Source organism: Asterias rubens, chromosome 10 (genome assembly GCF_902459465.1).
Source record: "Asterias rubens chromosome 10, eAstRub1.3, whole genome shotgun sequence".
In the NCBI taxonomy this organism is placed as follows: domain Eukaryota; kingdom Metazoa; phylum Echinodermata; class Asteroidea; order Forcipulatida; family Asteriidae; genus Asterias; species Asterias rubens.
This window is the reverse complement of record NC_047071.1, coordinates 13,376,384-13,402,952: the sequence shown is the minus strand read 5'-3', so window position 1 is coordinate 13,402,952 and position 26,569 is coordinate 13,376,384. Positions and strand designations below refer to the sequence as shown.

The following is a 26,569-nucleotide window of genomic DNA, read 5'->3' as shown; positions in this document are numbered from 1 at the left end:
CTGTGGTCGACTTAGCCAAACCGACTTCAGTGAAGCTCTCTTTTACATGAGTAAAACATTGGTCGAGTAGGTAGATTAGTGTTATGTCAATGCGTTTGTTATCTCGGTCGAGATGGTTATTGCGGACCCGACTCGTCAAAAGAGGGCGCTTTGCGAAGTGATCCTTTTTAATTTTAGCCCGACTCTTTCGTCGCGATATTGCAAGAAAAGGGAGCTAAAAATTAACTACGTTTTTGTCTTTAGAACTGAAGGCTCCAACGTACACATAGCTGGTCCTCCAAACATGGCAGAACTGAGATATGATGGCCGCGTTGCACTCATTACTGGTGCTGGTGGAGGTAAGCCATTGGTTAGTTAGAAACAAGTGAAAAACGCAGTAGACCGAGTTTTTACATAGTACATACAGTTGAGTTTAAGTACAGGACAGATCTTGCTGGTGGTGTGGTGTGGTGTCATGGATGGGCATGTGGGAGGGGGAGGGGCGGGTGGCATGGCATGCAGTACGCGTGCGGAACTCATGGCCCCCAAACAAAACAACCTTTGGAAGTTTTGACACAGTGACCATAGCGAGTACGCGTGCGGAACTCATGGCCCCCAAACAAAACAACCTTTGGAAGTTTTGACACAGTGACCATAGCGGTGACACAGTGGTCACAATCTGCAAAAGTTTGTTTAGTCAGGAAAAAGGTTTTTACCAATTCAATTGAATTAATTAAAATTGAATGAGAAATTAGTCTATTGTTTTATTTATTGTCTTGACTTGTTGGAAAACTTTGCGCCATCACTTTTTAACTCATAGTCATTGTTATAAAAATGTTTTACTTTTTTATATAATTTTTTCCCCCCAAATTTTGGATTTGTTTTTCACCAAACTGGCAGAAGATTTAGGTAATAACCGTTTTTATATAGCGCTTTTCACACCCGGAGGGCGTCCCAAAGCGCTTCACATGATAACCCCTGGTCACTGGGCCTTAATTCACTCCTTAAACCATCTCAGCTCCCTGGTGGGGAGTATGCAGCCTTAATAATTGCAACATTAATAAGTGCTACTCGGCTAAATCATTCACAAGAACCATCTCTGCCCTCACAGGTACCCATTTACCCTGGGTGGAGAGAAGCAATTATAGTTAAGTGTCTTGCCCAGGGAAACAAGTGTCACGACCGGGATTCGAACCCACACTCTGCTGAACAGAAGCATCAGAGCTTGAGTTCGGTTTCAATGTACGAAAGTCGCTGGCGTATCACAGTTCACACATACCGTATGTATGGTGTTTGATGTTGAATGCAAATACAGGGAACTTTTAATCTACAGATCTATCAGGGGTACTGCAAGGAGTTGACTATTTCTCTCTTTAGCAGCACTACATTGCACGTACATAAACAGTAGCACTGACTGAGACTCAGAGCAGTGTACCTGCTGAGTGTTAGAGGGTCGACAGTCATGACCAGTTGAGGCAGTACAATTTCATTTCAATACATACTACAGACAGGTCCAAAGTTCCACATTGTTGTGATGAATCTTATCACTAAAATAAATATCATTATCTTTTGTCTGACCTTTTTAGTTTAAGGACTGATACAAAATTTGCCTAGTTAGCTAGTGATAGCATTAATCAGGTTCTCGTCAATCTTGCCTATGTAGTCAAACCAAGGCTCAAAGGGAAATTTACCATTGTTCCCTTTTAGAAAAGTCAGCGTTTTCCTTAAAGGGAAGGTATACGATTGGTGATTCCTCAAAACAAACATTAACTTAAAAGCTGACTTGGTAACGAACATTGTGAGAAAACGGCTCCCTCTGAAGTAGCATAAATTTTGAGAAAGAGGTATTTCTCACTAAAATAACAAAAGACTTCTGGAGACTTCTAGCCAGAAGTCTTTTATTCCTATCTGAACGCACACAAATTCGTCCAACATGGGTGTTTTTTCTCTCATCATTTTCTCGCAACTTTGATGACCAATTTAGCACAAATTTTCACAGTTTTGTTATTTTTATGCTTATGTTGGGATACACCAAGTGAAAAGACTTGTCTGTAACATTTACCGAACGTGTACCTTCCCTTTAAAGGCAGTGGACACTATTGGTAATTACTCAAAAAAATTATTAGCATAAAACCTTTCTTGGTGACGAGTAATGGGGAGAGGTTGATGGTATAACACATTGTGAGAAACGGCACCCTCTGAAGTGCCATAGTTTTCGAGAAAGAAGCAATCTTCTACGAATTTGATTTCGAGACCTCAGATTTAGAACTTGAGGTCTTGAAATCAACCATCTAAACGCACACAACTTTGTGTGACAAGGGTGTTTTTTTTTTCTTTCATTATTATCTCGCAAGTTCGATGACCGATTGAGCTCAATTTTTCACAGGTTTGTTATTTTATGCATATGTTGAGATACACCAACTGTGCGGGCTAGTCTTTGACAATTACCAATAGTGTCCATTGTCTTTAAACAGTGGTCTGCTGGCCACAGAGCAGTTTTAACAGACGAGGACCGGTCAAAATTCACTGGAAGGGGTCCTGCTAGCTTTTACAGTGTTGAAAAGTATCCCTTGATGTATTTAATATCAATTAGTTGACTAGTGTCAAACCTGGGGGACTAGTGAAATGACCAGCTGACCGGTCTAGCTGGCCAGTCACTTAAAATTGTTACGTGCAAACCCTGAGAGTGAGAATCAACCAGACTTTATGATTGTAAAGAAAATTGACCAACAAAGAGCCAATTTAAGATCATTACCCTGACTTTAATTTCTAACACGGCATCAAGTAAAGTTTTTGATGCGTTTGTTTTTTAATCAATAATATGCACAAATGAATTCTTGGATTTTATTGAATCTTGAGTTTAAAGGCACTGTGTACACGTTTGGTAATTCTTAAAGACCAGTATTCTCACTTGGTGTATCCCATAATAAGCATAAAATAACAAGCCTGTGAAAATTTGGGCTCAATTGGTCTTGAAGTTGCGAGAAAATTATTAAAGAAAAAACACCCTTGTTGTACATATTTGTGTGCTTTCAGATAGGAATAAAAGACTTCTAGCTTCTGTAAAAGTCTTTTATTATTTTAGTGAGAATTTACATCTTTCTCAAAAACTATGTTACTTCAGAGGGAGTCGTTTCCCACAATGTTTTACATGTATACTATCAACAGCTCTCCAATGCTCATTACCAAGTCAGTTTTTAAGTTAATATTTGTTTTGAATAATTACCAAGCGTGTACCTTCCCTTTAAACAATGTTGCAGGGAGTAAGGAATTTGTATTCATAGTGTTAATGTACATTGTACAGAAGGGTTTGAAATTAACACTGGAGCTGTGGCCCAAGGCCAGTCATTTTAGCATAGGCCAGTAAACCTATGACTGGACAAATCGTGCTGTCTTGTGTTGATGTTCAAATGTCTTTCAATTTGAGTAGTATTAAAGAATACGTACCCATAATACAAGAGAGTTTATAGGCATACATGCACATCTTCTGTTGGTGCTCGTTCAAATTAAAACAGTAATAATAATAATAATAATAATAATAATAAGACTTAGGCTGGGTGTTCAAGGCGCAGTTCAAATCTTTAACTTGTTTTTTTTTCTCATTTTAATTCTGGTCTTGTGGAGAAACAAATTCTAGTCCACCAAGCCACGCAGTCTTGTTGATTTTCACCCAAAGTTTGAGCTCTGATGTATGATTGATAATGTATCTTCATTTTTATAGGAAATTCCAAAATCTTAAGTGTATAATATGGAAGTTTAATATAGAAACTAAATGAAGATATTGTAATTGAATGTTTTCTATTGTTTTTTTTTACCATTCTCTTTAAAACACGTTTTGTTTTAAAATGTCTGAATGCAGGTCTTGGTAGAGAGTATGCGTTGATGTTTGCTGCCCGGGGGGCATCTGTTGTTGGTAAGAAAGATTTCCCCAAACATGTTCCCTATAAATGGTTGAAAAATCTTTGTTTGCAGATGAGTGTAATCATTAAGGGAATCAATGTGTGGTGAAGAGGTTTTCAACTAGTGGTTTTATCCCAACGAGGCCTGGTTCTTGATAATTTTACCGCGACAAAGTCCAGGTAAATTATAAAGAACCAGGCCTCGGCGGGTTAAAATTTCTAGTTGAAAACCGATTCAACACACTTTGATTCCCATTCATAAATTGTACCATAGATTGTACCATTTTAATAATCAGATTTATGATTTTTTTTTAAGCACATCATTCTGGTAGTTAAATATTAGTACACCTGTACTACTACTCTGGTAGTTTAATACTATTACACCTGTGGACTAATGTTTAACTACCAGAGCGTGCTATAACGTGCTTGAAGCTGGTTTAAACAAGCCTTGTAAATTGAGCACAAAACAAAGAATTTACATATTTGTTTTTTGTAAGACAAAAATTAATATATTTTCGGATGACTTGTTTTCGCAAGAGTAATAATGTGAAGACAGTTTACTTATTGACAGTTAATTTCCTTGTATCTGGTTAGTGAATGATCTTGGCGGAGGACGATCTGGGGACGGTGATGGGACAAAGATTGCAGACAAAGTTGTTGCGGAGATAAGAGCTAAAGGGGGTAAAGCAGTGGCTAATTACGGTGAGTCCAAAACCAAATCCAACCCCTTGTATACAGTGGACCACAGGTTAGAGGCCAGTGGTTTTAGTGTCAGACTTTTGCCTGGAAATGTTTGTCGGTCAATACTTAAAGATGCTATGTCAGATTTTTTTCCCCGATTTTACCCACAAATTTTGATTTAAAATTCAATAAGTATTTTGATGGGGGTCGAGAAAACTACAAACTTTCATTTGAGCCATTGCTCAAAAAAGTCTGCCAATTATTAGTAGCAGTGAAATAAAGTGCTCAAAATTAGTTTTTTGACGGGATCCTGACAATATATCACGTGACCAATTCGTATGTGTTTTATATGAAACGTTTTAAATTTTTGTCATGGTTCCTGACCATTAAAAGTAAAAGTTAAACTTTTTTTCGTTAGAGCATGTGATACTCTTAGAAATACCATTCACTCAAAAAAAATTATATTTTTTAATGTTTGGGACAAAAAATTTCACATACCATCTTTAACGGGCTGAGTTGAATTGTTTTTGAGTCATTGCAATTTTTGATAAATGCGCACACTCTTGTCATTCATTCAGAATATGTATCTTTTAATACTAAGCTGGTTTTTTATTACAGATTAATATTTAAGGGATTCATGTATTTTAAACATATGAATTATCAAATGTTACTTACTGTTTTGATTATTTCCATTCTTGTTTATTAGATTCTGTGGAAGAAGGAGAGAAGTTAGTTCAGACAGCATTGGACAACTTTGGACGAATAGGTACATGTAACTTACTAAATCTAGCTCATGTAGATAATAAAACGTATCAGATAATTTTCTCAAGTTTTTCTTTTATTTGAACAAAGCGAAATTTAAGTGACTAATGTTTCTGTAAAGCATACATGTTCAATGTCCTTACAGGCAGTGGACACTATTGGTAATTGTCAAAGACTAGCCTTCACAGTTGGTGTATCTCAATTTATGCATAAAATCACAAACCTGTGAAAATTTGAGCTCAATCGGTCATCAAAGTTGCGAGATAATAATGAAAGAAGAAAACACCCTTGTCACACGAAGTTGTGTGCGTTTAGATGGTTGATTTCTAAACTTGAGGTCTCGAAATCAAATTCGTGGAAAATTACTTCTTTCTCCAAAACTATGGCACTTCAGAGGCAGCTGTTTCTCACAGTGTTTTATACCACCAACCTCTCCCCATTACTTGTCACCAAGAAAGGTTTTATGCTAATAATTATGTTGAGTAATTACCAATATTGTCCACTGCCTTTAATGATCAAGACTTAAAGGTTCTATGTAACTTTTGTAGGACAAAAAACACAATGTCCACAAATTTACACTAAACTTACACAGTTTGAAGATAATGATAGTAGAAAGCTTCCCTGAAAATATTACAGGCTGAGGTGCTGTAGTTTTGGGGAAAATAATTTTCGTCTCATTTTTAATAATTTATAAACGTATTTTCATGACATTGTTTTACTCATTTCTCAAAAACTACAGCACCTCAGTAAGTAATATTTGAAGGGAAGCTTTCCACTATCATTATCTTCAAACCCTGTAAGTTTAATGTAAATCTATGGACATTTTGAAAAAGTACCCAAATCCTTTAATGACTCGTAGAAGAAAGCTACATCAAGATGACGCATTTTGGTTTCTTTGTTTCAGATATCATTGTCAACAATGCCGGCATTCTCAGGGATCGTTCATTTGCTCGGATCAGTGATACTGATTGGGGTAGGTCATCGTTTGTTATAAACTGGCTTTAAAATGAGTTCTTGATTCAACTATCCCTATCAGTAATCTGCTCTGAATACTTGACCAATCACAATCCCTATAAGTTATCTGCTCTATGCCCCTTGACCAATCACCATCCCTTTAAGTGAGCTGTTCTTACCCCTGACCAATCACCATCCCTACAAGTTAGCTGTTCTTACCCCATGACTAATTACCATCCCTGTAAGTTAGCTGTTCTTACCCCCTGACCATCCCTGTAAGTTAGCTGTTCTTACCCCTGACCAATCACCATCCCTATAAGTTAGCTGTTCCTACCCCCTGACCAATCACCATCCCTGTAAGTTATCTATTCTGAACCGCTGACCAATCATCATCCCTTTAAGTTAGGTGTTCTTACCCCCTGACCAATTACCATCCCTAAGTTAGCTGCTCTGAGACCCTGACCAATCACCATCCCTATAAGTTAGCTGTTCTTACTCCCAGACCAATCACTATCTCTGTAAACTTTTGTTCTGAGCCCTTGACCAATCACAGTCCCTTTAAGTTATTTCAGTCATTTCTTCTCAGACCAATCACCTGCTTACATTATCTCTATTCTTAAACCATGACCAATCGCCACCCCTTTAAGATAACTCTTGCCCTTTCGGTCTGACCAATCACCAGATCTGATCCATAGAGTGCATGTCCGTGGTGCCTTCCTGATTACCAGAGCAGCTTGGCCTCACATGAAGAAACAGAAATATGGGCGCATCATCATGACAGCATCAGCGTCAGGCTTGTACGGCAACTTTGGTCAGGCAAACTACAGTGCAGGTGAGTGGTAGATTTTGGTTTTGCCCCAAACACTGATTATTTAATGTATTAATACAACATTGATTGTGTGTTATATAGCACTCAATCCGTCACTCAGTGATGCTCATGGCACGCTTTTGAAGTTTGATACCTTTTTTCCAAACATAAAACTAACTAATGGTTTACAAGGTGATGTGGCGCAATATGCAGCCAAATAAAGCAGGACCCCTGTGTTTGGAATTCCTTCTCTTTTCAATAAGTGTACTGGGTTCTTTTTTGTGCGTTACACGACACACAGGACCAACGACTTAATGTCCCATCCAAAGGACAAAGCAATCATGAATAAGTGTCTTGCTTAAGGAAACAATTGTCAAGACCGGGATTCTAACCCACACTCAGTTGAACAGAAACACCAGAGCTTGAGTCCAGTTTCTTGTGTCAGCTATTATTTATTTTAATTACAATAGATGTTTGCGTATTACAAATTAAACTTTGAATGTATGGTACATGTAACTGTTTAATTTACCTAACAGCAAAGATGGGTTTGGTAGGGCTGTGCAACACGCTGTCTATAGAGGGCACCAAATATAACATCCATTGTAATACTATCGCTCCCATCGCTGGGTCCAGACTCACCGAAGATATCATTCCTGAAGGTAAGGTCAAAGGTCAATAGAGTCATTTCAGGGCAGGGTTTTTAGTGGAGAGGTTAGTGGGAAAAGTGGTTTAAAATCTTACTTTACATGTAGAGATAAAGACAAAGTATACCTTTGGTGTTGGGTACTGTTTGGTTGTTTTAATCCAATCAATGTAGATGTACACAACCAAACTAAAATTTTATGGTCAAGTTTTTTAGGTTGCACCAAAAATTTTGTCTGAATTATGTCCATGCAAAAGAAAAAACCTCTAGTAAGAATACACAGTCCGAGAAGCGTTACCGGCAGTAATGTTTCTTAGACTCACATTTTTATAAAATTGATATCTTTTTTCAAAAATACATGTACACTACCTCGAAGTAAAATGTTCCTCAAAATGCTTTATACTATCGTATTAAAGCTGCTGTAGGCTTCAAAAGTCGTTATTGCCATTGATTTTAAGAGTGATTACCAAATGTATATCTTCCCTTTAAAGTTGTATCTTATCAATGACCATGCTAATTGCAACAATTGTAACACTTCCATTACTGATCCGACAACACACTAATGAAACACACTCATCAATGTTATTGTGTTCCAGAGATATTCAAGTTGCTAAAGGCTGAGGCAGTAGCGCCAGTGGTCCTCTATCTTTGCCATGAAGAATGTGAAGAGAATGGCGGTGTGTTTGAAAGTGGAGCTGGATGGGTTGGTCAAGGTATGTCATCAATTTTATTATCTTCAAGCAGACTTTAATTTCTTATTCTGATTGGTTGATCCATAGCAAGCAAGGAGTGTGATATAAACTGATATCGCAACGCCAATATCACACCCTGTAAATGTGTGTTCGAACTACTTACGCGTTTCCCACTTTAATAGACATTACACCAAACTTACAGCTTATAACATGTAAGTGTAAATTCAAAAGTCGCATGTTTGCATCCAATGTTTGAAGATCCAACTTCGGCCTATATTTGTCCGTATTCCACTTGCACTTGTGGGATTACTTACAGAGGTTAAATCTACAGGGATGAGATTGTTCAGACTTTTGGCTGAATTCAGACTTTTTATGTTAGTCTGGTGAAAAAAGTCAGACAATATTTTTTTCCACATATGAAGAAATCCTGCTCTTTGGTCTACTTCTCTAGTGCTTTGGATACTGTTTCCAAAAGCTCCTTGGAATCTATTACCCCAGGGGTTACCAAACAGTAGAAATGGCATCATTTCAACATAACTTTGAATTTGTATCCAAGTTTCAGAATTTTTCGTTAGTAATGACTCTCACCCCTGAATCTAGTATGTTGGATACAATCCATTTACAGTTTAAGAATGTCATGTTCTTTTCGGCCTTATGGTGTTGGGCCATTTCTTTGCTCCAAAGAAGAATGTTAAGTTCTACTTGCCCACCCAGGTAGTAGCTAATAAGCAGGCCAGTTTTATTTTAAAACCAAGAAGTCTCCAGAATTCCGATAAATCTACTCCCTGGTAGTATAGACCTTTATCACGGTATGGTCATCTTGAATTTTACTCCATTCCAACTCATTGTAACCAAACTGAGGCTGGATGGAATAACAGTCTGGTGCCATGCGCAATGAATGTTAGCATTCATTACTGTTATTGGATACAGGGAACATGACCAAGATGGTGACAGCGCGATAAAGGTCTATAGACCAATTCAACGAAACAAAGTTGGTAGCGCCCTCTATTGAACAAAATAAAATTGCGGTGTCTTTTTGTGCACAAACTCTGCACTGAAGACACCGCAGCAAATGGCGCGCGGTGCTCAACACCTGTGCGCCCGGTGCGCGCCTGGGTTTGTCTATAGCAAGACAAAGAACACAATCTACCCAGTAAATACACATGTTCTTACATGCATGTATGTATACATTGATACCTCACCATCCAATGCCTCAGATGTCATACACATACAATGTACATGTATAAGAATGTTATGTACTTATTAGCTTTACGGTGATTTTAGTTGTTTGTGTTGTTATGTTGTAGCAAGATATGAACGACAAGGAGGCCATAACCGAAGAGGCTAATTCTAGTTATAATCAACATCAATCAGTTATTATCATAATTAAACAATGTTAGACTGTCTGTTGATAAGGATTCATCCACTTGTTTGTTACAACAGTCAAATTCCAGAGGGCAGAGGGAGTAGTGTTTGCAACAGAAGCAGCAAAACTCACACCAGAAAATGGTAAGTCTGAACAGTTAGTGTACTACCCTGGGCCCAATTTCAATGAGCTGTTAAGCAGAAAATATTGCCTGACAAATTTCTTTGCTAAGCAAACAAATAGTGGGGCACCAGCCACAACAATGCAAACATAATATAACCTGTTTCTTCTAGGCGATACTATTTTATTTATATTTATATTTATTTGATTTCTTGGGAATAAAAGGTACAATAATACACATTAATTAGGTTAAAAACATTGAAAAAAACAGCAAAGAGCTTAGCAAGTTTTTTGGCTTATAGGCCCTATGAAATTGGGTACTGATCATGTGAAGATATGTAAGGTCAGGTTAAAGTTGAACATTAAAGTTAAAGGTTAAAGTGTACCCTGCATACTCAAAATCACTGTTTATCTCATTTTGCATTATAAGCTTTAAAGACACTGGACACTTTTGGTAATTGTCAAAGACCAGTCTTCCCACTTGGTGTATCGATCAACACATGCGTAAAATAACAAACCTGTGAACATTTGAGCTCGATTGGTCGTCAAAGTTGCGAGATAGTAACAAAAGAAAAAACACCCTTGTCACACGAAGTTGTGTGCTTTCAGATGCTTGATTTCGAGACCTCAAAATCTAATTCTGAGGTCTCGAAATCAAATTCGTGGAACATTACTTCTTTCTCGAAAACTACATTACTTCAGAGGGAGCCGTTTCTCAGTGTTTTATACCATCAACAGCTCCCCGTTACCAAGTAAGGTTTTATGCTAATAGTTATTTTGAGGAATAACCAATAGTGTCCACTGCCTTTAATGCAATGCTTTATTTAAGTTTAGCTTACCGTTTCCCATTAGTTTGAATCAGTTAAACTCAAGTTATAACAACAATTATCAAGTTTGGTCATTATTTTTGTTTCATTAGAATTACTATCTAAATTGAGGCTGGATTAAACTGTAGTCTGGGTATTTGTACTTTGGAAATAATTAGAACTGTAACTTCCACAGTGTATGAAGGCATTGATACAGAGAAGTTTGTTATAAAGTCCAAGTTTTATTAATACATGAACACAAGTTAATGAAATATACTGTTTGTATACTCTTTAAAATTTAACTTGAAACTGCCGTTGTTTCTTATTCTTAGTTCGGGACAGTTGGTCAACAGTTGGTGACATGAGTACCTGTCATTATCCCACAGCAGCTGGAGGTATGTCTGTATTTCTATGGATTTGTGGGATAACAGGCTTTCCTGCACCCCCCCCCCCCCCCCCCCCCCCTGAATACAGCTCCAAGCAAACAAAACAATTTACGATATCACCTTGTTGAAATGTTGAAACCCTACTTTATCTTGACCTTCAGACCTTGTTTCCAAAAATCTCTTGCAGACGAGCAGAGCACCTCTTTTGAAACATTAAGACCCTACTTTGTCCCGACCATTCCTCTTAGAATGTGTATGTTACATCTAGAAGCCTTCTTAGTCCTTACATCCTGCACCATGCAAAGCATCCATTCTTTTCTTATCTCCGTGTTTTGTTACGATACACTGTACATGTTATCCGGCCATCCTGCCTACACCAAGATTTCCTAACATAGTCCCAATTTGAATTTGGACAAATCAACAAGATTTTTATAACCCTGGCTTCACGCAGATTCTTATTGACTCTCATTTCTTTCTGATGCGCAGATTCTACAGTGTTAGTTGTGCAATCATTTGAAAATGCCAAACGTGATATTACAAGGTCAACGACCTCGGCAGAAGAAGATGGATTCAATCCGGTACGTTTATTAAAGTGATAAATTTGTTGTATTCACCTGTACTGTGGTTTTTTCTATGTTATTCAAGTGAAAAATTGTCTCTGTTGTATTCACTTATGGCGTGTTGTGGCCGAGCAGTCTAGTTCACCAAACCGAAGCATTGGTGTTGTCAGCAGCAACGGTCTGAATCCTAGTCATGACAGTTTTGGTCTTGAAGAAGGCAACATTTAATAGATTTTTATTTTGCATTGGGGATAAATAATATAGTTTTTGTTTACCCATAAACCAATATTTATTAAAGCCTTTATACACTTTCGGTACAGTAACAAAAATAAAAGTTCACAGATTTACAAATAACTTACAGGGTTTACAGAAGGTAATGATAAAAGACTTCTGTTGAATTATTATTCCATGAGATGCTTTACTTTTTGAGAAAACATTAAAACAATTATCAATTCTCGACAACGAGAGTTACGGATTTTAGTAAACACATGTCATGACACCGCGTAAGTGTGGAAACAAAGGTGGGTTTTCCCGCTATTTTCTCCCGACTCAGATGACCGATTGAGCCTAAATTTTCACAGGTTTGTTATTTTATATATAAGTTGTGATACACGAAGTGTGGGCCTTTGGACAACACTGTTTACCGAAAGTGTCCAATGGCTTTAAGCAGCAGTGTACACTCGGTACTTTCCTCAAGTTCTTTGGAAGAAAAAAACCCATAGAACAAATCACTTGAGTGGAACTCGAAACCAACAACCTTTGTATTTACCACTAGACCACAAAGCTAGCCCGGTGGCTAGAGGCAGGTTCCATCTGTGTTAGGTAAACAAAAATGAATACTAATAATATCGGTTGTGACCGGTTTCTTATCTATAGAGCCTGGCCATTGGACAGAAGTTTCCAAGTGCACAATTCTCCTACACACCCAACGATGTAATACTTTATGCCTTAGGAGGTAGGTTTCTGTCTTAGAGGTTCCATGAACCATTTAAAGCCTAATACTGTTGCAAGTTTGTATATATTCAGTTTGCGGTAACACCATTTGTGTGTCTACTTAGCTATGTAAATTTTGTTCTGAGAGAACTTGTTTAACTATTTATTCTACTGCCGCGGAGTAGATTTTGGAGCTTTTAACTAGTTCTTACTTATTGGTCTCAACCTTTTAGCAGTGAAGTTGAAAACAAGAAGTCCCCTCGATCCAAAAAGCAAAGTTAGTACTCTTGGGCGATTTCCTATCTTCTGCCCAGGTAGTAGTTTATCAGCAGGACAGATCTTTTCAGAACTAAGTAGTCTCCCGAATTCCAAAATCTACTCTGAGGTAGTAGTATAAATACCAGGCAAGAAAAGTTCTCAAAGAACAAAATCTACACAGCAGCACACACATGGTGTTACCCCAAACCAGATATATATTGATACATCACCATGCAATGCCTCAAAACCTACACTGTATTACTTTTACTGTATATTTTCCTGTTTTTTTGTTATGCGATTGTGTACATTTTATGGAATGGGCGCAATAAAAATGAATAAATTATTATTATTATTATTACTACCCTCAGTTTATATCTGACTACTGCAGAGCCTAATAATCTAATGATAATCCAAAGAGTTTGCGTTATTCTCCAGATATTTGTCCAATGGTTGACTTTGGTTTTGATGAGGAATGTTTTTGTTTTACTTTGGTTCAGTTGGTGCCTCTACATCCCAACCGGATCATCTCAAGTTCTTATTTGAACTCAATGAAGATTTCTGCACTCTGCCCTCGTTTGCTGTCCTTCTTGGAATTAAAGGAATGGGCCACTTATTCCTGGGTGGAATACCTGGTTTAAGGGATATTGACATGACAAAGGTCAGTACTAATAATAGGTTTTCCCAGCTAGTTTCAGTAAAAATTCACTCAATGTCATTGACATGCATTCAAATTCTTTTCTTCATAATTCGCCCAAAACTAGGGTTTCTTTCTAGCTATTAATGCATTACATTTTGTTTTTGTGCACGCATGATTTCTTTCTTCACATTCAGATTCGTGTCAGTCATTCTATTGCAATTATGGGCATTCACGAATATACACTCGAGTTAAATTTCTACTATCTATTTCAATTGATGAAATTGAATGGCTGGACCAGACCCCCCCAAAAAAGAAAGGCTTACTTTGTCTTACCAAAACAGGGCCACATAGTTTTCCAATCTTGGAATAGAAAGCTCTTATAGTGTTACTACCATCTTTAAGACAAACCTGTAAACCTCAAAACCTTTTTTTTCAGTCAGCCTCGTCATTATCCCTTTGTTGTTTTGTTTTTCTTGTTTCTTTGTATTGTTCTTGTTATTGTACTCAGCGCTTTGATCATTGTTAAAGCCGCTTTATAAATATTATTATTTTTATTATTATGGCAGTAGTTTCATTCTAATGAAATCCAATGTTTTATTCATCCACAGATTCTTCATGGGGAGGAATACTTAGAAGTATTCAAACCAATGCCTACATCTGGTACCCTGACTGCCCAGTCACAGATTGCTGATATCGTAGATAAGGGCTCTGGTGCTTTAATACTGACTGAAAGTAAGCTGATTAAATGGTTTTATTGGTTGGCCACTAGTATTTATTTGCCATTTGAGTCAAGTTTTCCAAAACCGCGAGGCTTAAAGGTAGAGATAGTCCGAGTTCTTGTTACAGTTATATATTAATGGTATTGTGTCTGCTCAAACTCGGGGGGGGGGGGGGATCCAGAATCTTTACTGAACCAGGATTTAAATTGCAAGACCAGAATCAAACTGAAAAGAGAATAGATTCAAAATGAGAATACAGTTATAGCATCTATACTGTTTTATTTGTACAAACACTAAGAGACGATTTATAGGCCTTTTAACACTAGTGACCTTCTATCCGTGTCGAACCTTATCCGGGTAGGGTCCGTGATGGTTTTGTAAAATTTCAACACGGATACAAACAGCTTCGCTTTCACACTAGCTCTGCGCGAAATCAGCTTTTTGGTTACACGTGTAACTTTCAATCCCGATATTGTGCGACCGTTTCACACTGCAAGGTCTTACACGGAACGAAGCAGGACGCGGCTACTTTTTATGTACGCAGCGCCTTTTGTACGCAGTTTTTCTGACGCGCTGGACAACTGTAGTGTGGATGGATGGATGGCGCCACGCACACTCAACACGGATCGAAAATAAACCCAGAGGTGTTCACACTACGGTGTTCGATCCGTGTTGGAATCTTCGACAAGGATAGAGATTTATCAACCCACCTCTCGGGCAGGGTTGGTTTCGACACGGATAATGCGCCATATCCGGATCAACACCGTCTTGAAAAGTTGTAGTATGAAAAGGTCAATGCACATTATCCGGATCGTATCCGTGTCCAACACGGAGATTTTTGGTAGTGTGAAAAGGCCTTTTCTCTTGTGTTTTATGGGTGATACTATGTAGGATTGAAAGATATTGCCCCACACTGAAGTCACTGGCCTCGGGGTGGTGGTTCAGTGTGAAAATATGAGCCCTGGGGCCCATTTCACTAACGCGTTTTGGTCATCGCAAACGTCGAAATCGATCGCTAAATCTAAAATCCATTGCAACTTTGCGATGGATTTTTAGCCGATGATTTCACTCAAACTTATTGATGAATATACTCGTCGCAAAGTTTTATTTAGCGATGACAATCTTGTGATGACATGTTAGTGGTCGCAAAGTAAAAGTTCATCGCAAACTTATGATACATTGCACCATTATGTGCTTATAGCTATAGCGGTGTACGTTTTGACGTATAAATTGTCCGTGATTTAGAGTAAAATGAGTGGCGCTACATTATTTTAGTCTTGCGGTCTTTTACCTGGTAGACTCAGATTGCCGATGACAACTATCAGCGACGTAACTGCAGCATAGAGCCCCTTAATATCGGTAAAAAGGAGATCTGATACTATATGGGTTTGATTATTTTGACCATCATTTTTAGAAAAAATGTGTAATGTGTTGGCAAATTGACAGTGTGAAGCTTAGTATTATTAGACAGATATGTCAGAATTTTCATCAATCCCACCGTTACAACAGATTTACGAAAACTGTTTATTAAAATCTAAAATTATAATAGAGGCCATAGGCCTATAAATGCTTTAACCCTTTGTAAATGAATGCCTAAACATCGTCCACAATAGTTCGTATGCACCAACATGACAACGATTTACATATAAACTGCACAATGCCATTTCATTTCGAGCGACGACCGACGATTTTGTCGCGGGATGTCAAAGGTCACTACTTTTAGCCTCGTACAAAAACTTTATTTCCCTTTTAACGTCATCGCAATTGCGATGACTTTAGTGAAACGCAGAATTAGCGACATCGCAATTGCGATGGATTTGAGGTTTGCGATCTCATCGCAAGTGTGTTAGCAATGATCGCAAACATAGACGTTAGTGAAATCGGCCCCTGGTTGTGGCAGCATAATGGAGGTCTTGTGGCTTTGGCTTATGGCTTATTGCTGTGGCTGCAACTGTAGTATGATTGATCTCTGCAGAGATAATACAGACTGTTAAATTTGTTTTGCTTCTCTAGTTTACATCAAATATACCATCCAACCACATTATATAAGTTTCATCAAGAAGTGGCCACATTCTGGCGAGAATTAACATTTTTATTTTAGGAGTATAGTTGCGACAATCAAAATCAGCAACGGTATATCTAAACCGAAAGTAATGTTTGCGGTAACACCTTGAAGGCAAAAACACATCCCTGGCTGTTATATAACTGCCTGTTTCTGTTTGCTTCGTTTTACAGCCAAGGCATACAACGAGAACAAGGAACTTCTGTCTCTCAGCCAAACTGCAATATTTCTTGTAGGAGCTGGTGGATTTGGCGGAAGGAACAAATCTGAAAAAGCCAAGGTGAAAATTTTTTTTTATCTGAACTTTGCATTGCTCCCTTTTCTTCCTCGTTTTGTACTCGAACTGCCCAGCATTTTGAGATTTTTGTTCACAATTAAAAAAATGTATCTTCCTGAACTTAACACTGGGACGCAGATCCTAGGCTAGAGATTTTAGCACCAGGCCTGTTAACTCCACTACAAACAGTTTTGTTTGTCTTGTGTTTTTCAATTGAATGAAAATACCTCATTGTGTAATATCTTTGTGAAAAACTGTTTTCCTATGAATCTGACAAATAACATCCAACTCTGTTGAGTATCACAAACTACTTAACGATAACATAAGACAAATGAGACAGGTCATCTCTTAGTGTTTTTTAACTCATTAAGAGTGGGCTCTTGTAAAAGCAATTCTTGTCCGGTAAAGATTTTGAGTTACAAGCCCTCAGCCCTTCCATGGCAAAAAAGCCTAACTCAGAAATATTTGTTTCTTATATAAGATCATTTTGGAGTAAATTGAGGGTTACTTTTCCATTTCAAAGATTCAAAGGCATACTATGTATGGATGTGAATGTAATGTGCCCTATGTGGGCCTCTTTTTACACTTTCAACCCGTTTTTGTGGAAAAATATCTCTGAACTTGCTTTTTTCAATTTTTTCTTTGTCGAGGGCCACCTTGCAGTCTTTTGAATTTGTTTGCCCCAAATATTTGCCCTGTTTTTGAAAGGGCCTGGTGCACCGAGGCATTTTCTCCCTGGTAAAGGGCACCCTATGAGAAAATAATAAATTTCTACAGGTGCTCTTCAAGGGCACCAAGGCAATGACCAGGGGTCGATTTCACAAAGAGTTAGGACTCGTCTTATCTCGAGTTAGGACGAGTAACTCGTCGTAACTTAGGATTAATCTTAAGGTCTGCATGCTACAGTGCAGGATTGGGACGTGTCCTAAGCCCCAAGATTAATCTAAAGTTAGGAAGAGTTTGGTGAAATCGACAGCAGGGGGCATAGAGGCAATCACCTTTGTTGCCTCCGTGAAGTATCGGGCCTGCTGCTGACTATTCACCTGTTTATTCCATAGTTGACTGTCAAGCCACCATCTCGATCTCCCGATGCATCGATGAAGGAGAAGACATCTGTTGACCAAGCGGCCCTCTATAGACTGACTGGAGATCCGAACCCACTGCATATCGATCCAGCATTTGCTGCTATGGGTGGTAAGTTCAAATCGGTCTGTTCAAATAAATTGATTAATTATGAACCTGAAAGTGCAAGTAAATACATTCATTTATTCATTCATTCAAGTAAGTTTTAATAAAGAAAAGTAGAAACAATTTCAACCTAAATATTCTTTATCCCTGATGTAAAAAGTTAACATCCTGCTGAGGATTTGAACTGCCTCTACTAGCCCCCGGGTTAGCGTGGTGATCTAGTAGTAAGACATTTGCACCAGGATTAAAATTTTGAATTACTCCTAGCCATCAGCCTAGCTCCGTGGTCTAGTGGTAAGACATCTGCCCTAACAAAGGTTGTGGGTTCGAACCCCACCTGAGTGATTTATCTGTGAATTTTTTTCACAGCACTCAGGGATACTAGGATTATACACCACAATCTTATTTATTACTTTTAGCTTTTAGTTTAATTGAAGTAAGTGACGTTTTAAGCTTTACATGATGTGAATAATAAAAACTAACTATAAATAAAAAGTAAACTTATTGGCACAACCAAGTATTAAATCTCTTTTGTGGGAGTGCTGGCTCTGAAAGCAGCCGGTGTGGTCTTGACGTTTCAAACAGTATACTCTGGTTATCTTCCCCGAAACTTTTTTATGACCTTCGATTTATTTCTACTTGATAGGTTTTTCCAAACCCATCCTGCACGGATTGTGTTCGTTTGGTTTTTCATGTCGTCACGTTTTGAAGCAGTTTGCTGATAATGATGTCAATAAGTTCAAGGCGGTCAAGGTTTGTGCATTTCCTCTTCATGGAAACTGAACTACTTTATCATAAGGAGTAATATTTTAGACAAATTTAATAGAATAAGACGAACAATCTGTTAATAGCTAAAGATTTCTGGTAATATTTATGTGATTTTTGAGGCATTGCATGGTGAGGTATCAATGTATATTTGGTTTGCAGTAACCTCATGTTTGTATCTAAACAGTTCGACTAGCTTGCTCTAGTCATCATCAGGAGACTGAAGAGGGTGAGAGGTATTGGCCTATTTTTAGGAGTTCAGAGGTTTCAATGTAGAGTCAGTCACTGCGCTGATTGGTTCTTCAGAAAGGAGAGCAATGATTGGACCTGTAAAGTCTGGTATTTGCCTCTTTGGTGTTATTCTTTATCAGTGCCTGTTCTACTTGGGCAGACTATAAAGTCTGGTATTCAACTCCACTTTGTTGCTATGTTAATTCAGTGCCGTTTTGACAAGTCTGTTTTATTAGTACAGACTACCAAGTTTGGTATTTAACTCTTCTTTGTTGTTATGATATTTCAGTGCCAATTTTGCAAAGCCTGTTCTACTATTTAACTCTTCTTTGTTATGATAGTTTCAGTGCCCGTTCGTTTAGCCTGTTCCACCAGGGCAGGCTATCATGTTTGGTATTTAACTCTTCTGTATTGTTATGATATTACTTCAGTGCCATTTTGACAAGCCTGTTCTACTATTTAACTCTTCTATATTGCTATGATATTTCAGTGCCGGTTTGCCAAGCCTGTTCTACCAGGGCAGACTAATAAGTCTGGTATTTAACTCTTCCATATTGCTATGATATTTCAGTGCCGGTTTGCCAAGCCTGTTCTACTAGGGCAGACTAATAAAATAAGTCTGGTATTTAACTCTTCTATATTGCTATGATATTTCAGTGCCGGTTTGCCAAGCCTGTTCTACCAGGGCAGACTAATAAGTCTGGTATTTAACTCTTCTATATTGCTATGATATTTCAGTGCCGGTTTGCCAAGCCTGTTCTACCAGGCCAGACTAATAAGTCTGGTATTTAACTCTTCTATATTGCTATGATATTTCAGTGCCGGTTTGCCAAGCCTGTTCTACCAGGCCAGACTAATAAGTCTGGTATTTAACTCTTCTATATTGCTATGATATTTCAGTGCCGGTTTGCCAAGCCTGTTCTACCAGGCCAGACTATCCAGACTGATATGTGGAGAGAGGGCAATCGTATTCATTTCCAAACGAAGGTAAGATTTTTTTTAGATATGAGAGGTTGCAAGTCTAAGTCACACTGCATAAAACATATTGATTTGCTGTTTGTATTGAAAAATTTAACTTGTGTATGAAGTATATATTTAGTCTGAAATAGTTCTGGGTTAGCTCTGCTCTGCATTTATAGGCCTATACGATTAAAATAACTGAACAGTTCTAAAAACCAAAGGTGTCTTTGCCCTTTAACCCTGGGAAGGGCAGCCCCCCCCCCCAAAAAAAAAAAAAAACCTCAAAGATGCCTCGTGCCTTATTGGGAAGGTAATATTATTATTCTGGTTTATTATTAAAAACAAATGCATGGTTGGCAGCCACTGACTGAAAGTACCTTGTTTACAAGTGAAAATTCATTAGTTAAAAAAAAAGATATACTTTTCCTTTAAACTTTACCTTTAACTTTGCCTTTAACCAAAGCCATGCGTTTCTATTCTTTTATCATCAACTTACTGCTAAGGTCCCATAAGATTGACAAATTAATATAACATTCATGAAATGTATTTTTATCAATGTTGTCATCAGGTGGCAGAGACTGGAACTGTTGTAATATCAGGTGCTTATGTGGATCTCATCAACCTTGCTCCACAACCGACTGTGGTTGAGGTAAGTGGGCGCATACAAAACGGGAAAGCGTTTACCTTACCAGGAAGCCCCACCCAATTTTATCATTGAGCAATCACAGCTGCGAAATCTGTGATCACCTATTGGTGCGCGTGCCTGTGTGGCCTTGTATCTTTGTTCTGGCTGCCATTAAAGTTATACAGTGGGCATCTAGAATGGTGAGCGATGGTACTGTAGGGATCCCAAGTGCGCCCTCGGTGTTGAACTTGCAGAAAGTTAACTTTGGGGTCGTCCTGTGGTGATGAATCATTCTCTGTTTCCATTATAGTTCGTCTTTGAGAGAGCAATTTTTGGGGGTGTTTTCATGCTCTATATTTTTGTTGGGAGCATGGCTCTGGCCATGCTCCAAAATCTATTTATCTGTGGGGGATAAGTTCATGGATCTATTCATGAGTATAGACCCCTTGCTATTCGCGCAGTAAACTCACATGTGCCTATCCTGGATGTTATTTTGGGTGTCAAAATCGTGTACAAACTAAAGAGAGTTGACACCCAAAATTACGCGCATTGTTCTGGCGCGTTCTGTATTGTGTAAGAAATCAATAGCTCCCCCTTGAATAACGAGAAAGGCTACAGGTTTGCTGAGGTCACGCACACGTTTTTACGTACAGAGAACAGCTATTGTCTCTTGATCTGACCCCTTTTTGAGAGTGTGATGTCATATGCAATGGTTCTATTTTATGTTTACAATCTCACTGTATACCCGAGTTACTGTGATTTGTAACCCATTGGCAGTCCCATGTGTGCGTGTAGCACTAGCCAGCCTTGTGTGTGCTGAACTTTTTGTGACCTTTGACTGTGCATTGTGTAATGTTTGTACTATTTTGGATTTTTGTGATTTTTTGTATATTGTGTGCTATAGGTTTGAAGGATTTAAACCTGTACCGGAGAGATTTATTTATTATCTTTAGACGTTATTGATTGCATTTATTATATTGATTGTATTTTGGCAAAAGCCTGCCTTTTTAATTAGAGGACAGGCTTCCTTCCTGTGTCTCTACCACCCATACCTAACGTTACATAAAACCATTCCCTGTACACTTCCCATCCACTGACAATAATCATTCTCTCCCCCGTCCCCCGTACCCACGCTCATTGTTGACTGGAACGCAGAAGACTGGCAATCAGAACCAACATTGAAAGGTGGCAGGGGGGCCCAATAAGATATGGCTGGGATGGTAGCCCCACTGTCTTTACAGTCTTTACAATACCTTTTATTGTTGTTGTTGTTGTTGTTGTTGTATGGTGTATTTTTTTTCCAGGATCCGCCCTTTTGTCTTTCTAGGGTTTACCTTTTAACTTTCTGTTTAGGCCTACTCTTTCTACATTGTTCGTTTAACCTCTTTTTAACTTAAGAAATTTCCCACAACTTTATTGTATTGTACTGTATTGTATTGTTTTGGATTACAATAATGATGCCATGCATATTTAATAAGGGAATAAAAGGGTAGCGGCGAGTTCTTACACGGCCGTTTAAAGCCGGCAGGTTCAAATTGCCGTGTGATAGAAACTGTCTGGGGTATTTATGAATAAATATTAAGAAAGGTGTATGTCAGTATTAAATCATCCGTGTCTTTAACCCAATTTAAAAAATCTTAAGACATATCTTTTCAATCAAGTATTTGAGTAAATGGTTTGTTTTTTACCCTTCATTGTTTTCTTAGATATGGCATAAAATTATATGTATATCTCTACTACATGTTCTTAATTTCTTCTTAGGTTTAGGCTTACGTTTTAACTTTGGTTATTGAACATGTGTATGTTTATTGTTTGTATTTAGTGCCATGAGCACTTGTATGGATTTGTGCGCTTGATTAGTTTTCATTATTATTATTTGTTTTATTATTATCACGAACCGAACGTCACTGCCCAGTAATGACTAGCTCGGGGAGATGGGTTGTAGGCACTGTAAATTTCTGCCACACTTGCTTTCTTCAATTCACAGTTTGCAAGCCGTTATAACTAATTTTGCTGTCTATCTTTTACAGCCAGCTGCAGCAGAGAGTAGTTTAGCTTCGGACGTTCTCTTCCAAGAACTTGGCCGACAGATTTCTGAGCATCCAGATCTTGTGAAGAAAGCCAAAGGAATCTTCTTGTACATCATCACTAAGGATGGTAAAGAAGCCAGTCAGTGGAGTAAGTACAGCGCCATTCCTGGGTGACGATTTACACGGACAAAATCGTGTAGGACAGAAAATGATTGCTTAGCGGAAATAGGTTACCAGCCTAGCTGCCATGTTATGTTCATTTTTATGCAGGGAAGGTATATCTTTGGTAATCACTCTTAAAGGGAGTGAACACGTTTGGTAATTACTCAAAACAATTATTAACTTAAAAACTGACTTGGTAACGAGCATTGGACAGCCTGTTGCGAGTATAAAACATTGTGGGAAACGGCTCCCTCTGAAATAGCATAGATTTTGAGAAAGAGGTAATTTCTCGCTAAAATAATAAAAGACTGCTTGCTAGAAGTCTTTTATTCCTATCTGAAAGCACACAAGTTTGTCCAACAAGGGATGGGTTTATTTCATCATTTTCTTGCAACTTCGATGACCCATTGAGCCCAAATTTTCACAGGCTTGTTATTTTATGGTTATGATGGGATACACCAAGTGAGAAGACTGGTCTTTCGCTATTACCAAACGTGTACCTTCCCATTAATGGCAATAACTACTATTGGTTGGAAGCCCACAGCAGCATTTTGGGAATCTATACACTTTCATTAACTAACCTGTGAAAATTTCGTTTCAAAAAGTGTCATGTTTTTTTTTTTTATAGATATTACTGAAAATCCGGAGTGATTATGTTCAGGCAGGAAGAATAATACTAAGTTGGAATACAATCTGAGAAATGTATTACAATAAGTTTTCTAAGATTCAAATTGTGGGGAATAAAAACTGATACCTGTTTCCATGACCACACTTATTCAAAGTGAAATGATTCTCAAAATACTTTAGAATAATCATATTAAAAGCTGCTGCACTTATCACCATTAAGTTTCTGATGCCATTAATTTGAAGAGGGATGACCAAACGTATATATTCACTCTGAGATTATGACAAGCATGTTAGTTTTTAACTCGTGATCGTCAAACGAAAGATTTTGAGATATTCTGGTTCTTCTTCTAGCCCTTGATCTGAAAACAGCGGGTGGTGCTGTTTACAAAGGACAACCCAAGACCGGTAAAAGTAACGTGACCGTTACCATCGCAGATGCTGATTTTGTGGATTTAGTCAGCGGTAAACTGAGTGGACAGCAGGTGAGTTGAGTAATGGTCGCTATACACGAAGTGGGGTTCACATCCTGGTCTAGCCATTCATGGCACAAGACACTTTGGAAACCTTTGAATGTTAAATGTTGTGTGTTAAATGCATTTTTTAAAACCAAGAGGATTTTCATGACGGAGAATTCTTTTTTTGAGAGAAGTGTTTCTTTGTCAAATATTACAAACCACAAGGGAAACTGACAGGGTAAAATTTAAAATGATTTGGGGTTGGAACAAAGAAAACATTTCTAGAGCGGGAAGCAGCGGAAGTTATTCTAGATTATTTGTGCCCTAACCACTTTGTGGCCATATTTAACAAAAAAAACATCTGTGTCTCCCAAGGGTATTTCATTTGATTTCATAATTAATTTCATAATGTGATTTGATTTCATTAAAACAACATGAATTGCAGCTAAATGCTTTATTGCTCGTGAAATACAATTAAAAACAACATGTATACAACCAGTCTATTACCATGGTTATAACCCACTAACATTGACCTCATTTTTTGTTTATTCAACAGGCGTTCATGACAGGTCGATTAAAGGTCAAAGGTAACATCATGTTGCTACAGAAGATAAGTCAGCTCCTAGTGGCAAAAGCTAAGTTGTAATCCAGGCCCGATACTTCACGGAGGCAATGAAGGCGAGTGCCTCAATGCCCCTGGTATTTGCCTTGGTGCCCCTGAAATGCTCGAGTAGAAAGTTACAATTTCCTAAAAGGGTGTCCTTTATCAAGGAATAAAATACCTTGATGCCCTTGCCCTTTCAAAAACCAAGCATACAGGCCTGGTTATCCCTATAGATTAAATCATGGATTAATTAACCAGTAATTTGGGGTCGAACAAAGAAAAACTGCTTGGAGCGGGATTTGAAGCATTGTCCTCTGGATTAACGCACCGATGCTCTACCAACTTGGCTATCCAGCCCAGTGTTGGCGGTCTCCCTATTTCGTCAATAGGGACTTTTTGTTTTCGACGACGGATGGTTCTGCGACGGCAAAGATGACATTTGGCGTCATCTGCGCATGCGTCGGCTTTGAGGACGGTCGTCCCTCAATTTCTACGACAGTACATGGGATGAGTCTTTGTTGTGCTGAAAACGACAACGTTTAGCTGAACAACCGTCGCAGAACCATCCGTCGTCGAAAACGAAAAGTCCCTAATATCTTTGTTAGGGGGCAATGACATTGACTGGTGTTGACTCAGTAGGATTTGCACTGGTATTGACTAGAGTGGGATTTGAACCTGTGTCCTCTAGTTTTAAGTGCATGTGCTCTACCAGCTGACCTATGTAGACCTATGTTGGCAGTCTTCCTATGTTGTCAATATATTTGTTCTGATGTGCCAGTCAGAAGCCATACAACTGTTTGCTACTGCGTAGCTTAGGATCACCAAAGTTTTTTCGATGCCACGTGGGAAGTGCCAGTTAAAAGAGATCACTTTAAGAGGAGGAATATTTTATTTTAATATCAAGTAAAAAAAAAACCTAAAGTTTCATTAAATCTGTACAGTACAGCTGGTAAAGGTTAAGTTGTAATCCCTTTTGACTTTAAAGTATGGATTAATTAAACCTGTTTATTAGCTGGCAAAGGTTAAGCTGTAATCCCTTTTGACTTTAAAGTATGGATTAATTAAACCTGTTTATTAGCTGGCAAAGGTTAAGCTGTAATCCCTTTTGACTTTAAAGTATGGATTAATTAAACCTGTTTATTAGCTGGCAAAGGTTAAGCTGTAATCCCTTTTGACTTTAAAGTATGGATTAATTAAACCTGTTTATTAGCTGGCAAAGGTTAAGCTGTAATCCCTTTTGACTTTAAAGTATGGATTAATTAAACCTGTTTATTAGCTGGCAAAGGTTAAGCTGTAATCCCTTTTGACTTTAAAGTATGGATTAATTAAACCTGTTTATTAGCTGGCAAAGGTTAAGCTGTAATCCCTTTTGACTTTAAAGTATGGATTAATTAAACCTGTTTATTAGCTGACAAAGGTTAAGCTGTAATCCTGGTTGAAGGTATGAGTTATGGTTGGTTTAGCATGGATTGATTAAACCATGGATTGATCAATATGTATTCCTTATTGACTTGGTTTACCTAAACTATGGATTGATTAAACCTTGGGTTGATTACATATGGACCCATATTGCTCAACTCCTTTCAGAGTCCAACAACAAATTTATTACATACCGAATGGTATAAAAATGGCTTATTGATAATTTTAATGTCAAATTTTGTTATATAAATTACCCAAATAATTATACAAATTCAATCAAATGTATGAATGCAGATGCATGGCATTCAGTGATTGATATTTTTATATTTGGTATAAGTATTTCATTTCAAATGAAGGTTTCAGGATAAACTGGGATTACTTGGCAAAGGTACAGCTACCAAACATTCTTAACCTACCTACCACACACTTGATGCCAGAAGCTTGATGCCAGAAGTCTTTCTCAGATTCAAATAATATTTTAGTGAAAACCACCTCCTTCTGAAAAGCTACATTTCTTCAGAGGGTTTATACTATCGCTAGCTCTCCCTTGCTCATTACCAAGTAAGTTAATGCTAATATATATTTTGGGTTATTGCCAAACATTTCCAATGCCTTTAAACAACCAACTTGTCTTTTGATCTCTTTGTAAAGTATAACCTTGGTGAAGTAGTTTGGAAACTGTTACATCAGAGTTTAAAGGTGCAAATGTTTACAAGTTTTTATTGCCATTAAGTTTCACAGTGATTACCAAACGTATAATACGTTCCCTTTGAACCTTCAAATCTGTATCATGGAAAATGGAATATATTGTTATGAGCACACAGTAATAATAAACAAAATGTTGATATTTTACAAGAATAATACAAAAATAAGGTCTCTCAGAATAATGTGAGTTTTTTATTTCAAAGTTTTCTCCTCAGTATAAGGAAGTACATGTAATGAACAGGAAATCCTGTCCGTG

The 26,569-nt window shown here is 37.9% G+C and overlaps 1 protein-coding gene across 1 annotated transcript; it reads left to right on the top strand.

Annotated features, from left to right (window-relative positions):
* The first annotated feature begins 152 nt into the window (after positions 1–152).
* On the top strand, positions 153–24,621 carry LOC117295945 (peroxisomal multifunctional enzyme type 2-like). Its single transcript, XM_033778750.1, has 22 exons — positions 153–338; positions 3,839–3,892; positions 4,473–4,580; positions 5,266–5,325; positions 6,226–6,294; positions 6,958–7,107; positions 7,620–7,742; positions 8,323–8,439; positions 9,862–9,927; positions 11,043–11,105; positions 11,583–11,674; positions 12,533–12,611; positions 13,345–13,505; positions 14,093–14,216; positions 16,439–16,545; positions 17,601–17,736; positions 18,377–18,483; positions 19,627–19,713; positions 20,255–20,335; positions 22,342–22,489; positions 23,482–23,612; positions 24,142–24,621. The coding sequence occupies exons 1-22, from the start codon at positions 284–286 to the stop codon at positions 24,229–24,231; spliced, it is 2,208 nt and encodes a 735-aa protein (XP_033634641.1). The 5' UTR covers positions 153–283; the 3' UTR covers positions 24,232–24,621.
* Positions 24,622–26,569: the final 1,948 nt, after the last annotated feature.

Bases quoted from the DNA above. Each gene is read 5' to 3' on its own strand.
- LOC117295945 (XM_033778750.1), top strand. From the start codon at position 284: ATGGCAGAACTGAGATATGATGGCCGCGTTGCACTCATTACTGGTGCT. The intron at 8,440-9,861 runs GTATGTCATCAA...TTGTTACAACAG, and splicing joins AGCTGGATGGGTTGGTCAAG to TCAAATTCCAGAGGGCAGAG. The intron at 22,490-23,481 runs GTAAGTACAGCG...TTCTTCTTCTAG, and splicing joins TAAAGAAGCCAGTCAGTGGA to CCCTTGATCTGAAAACAGCG.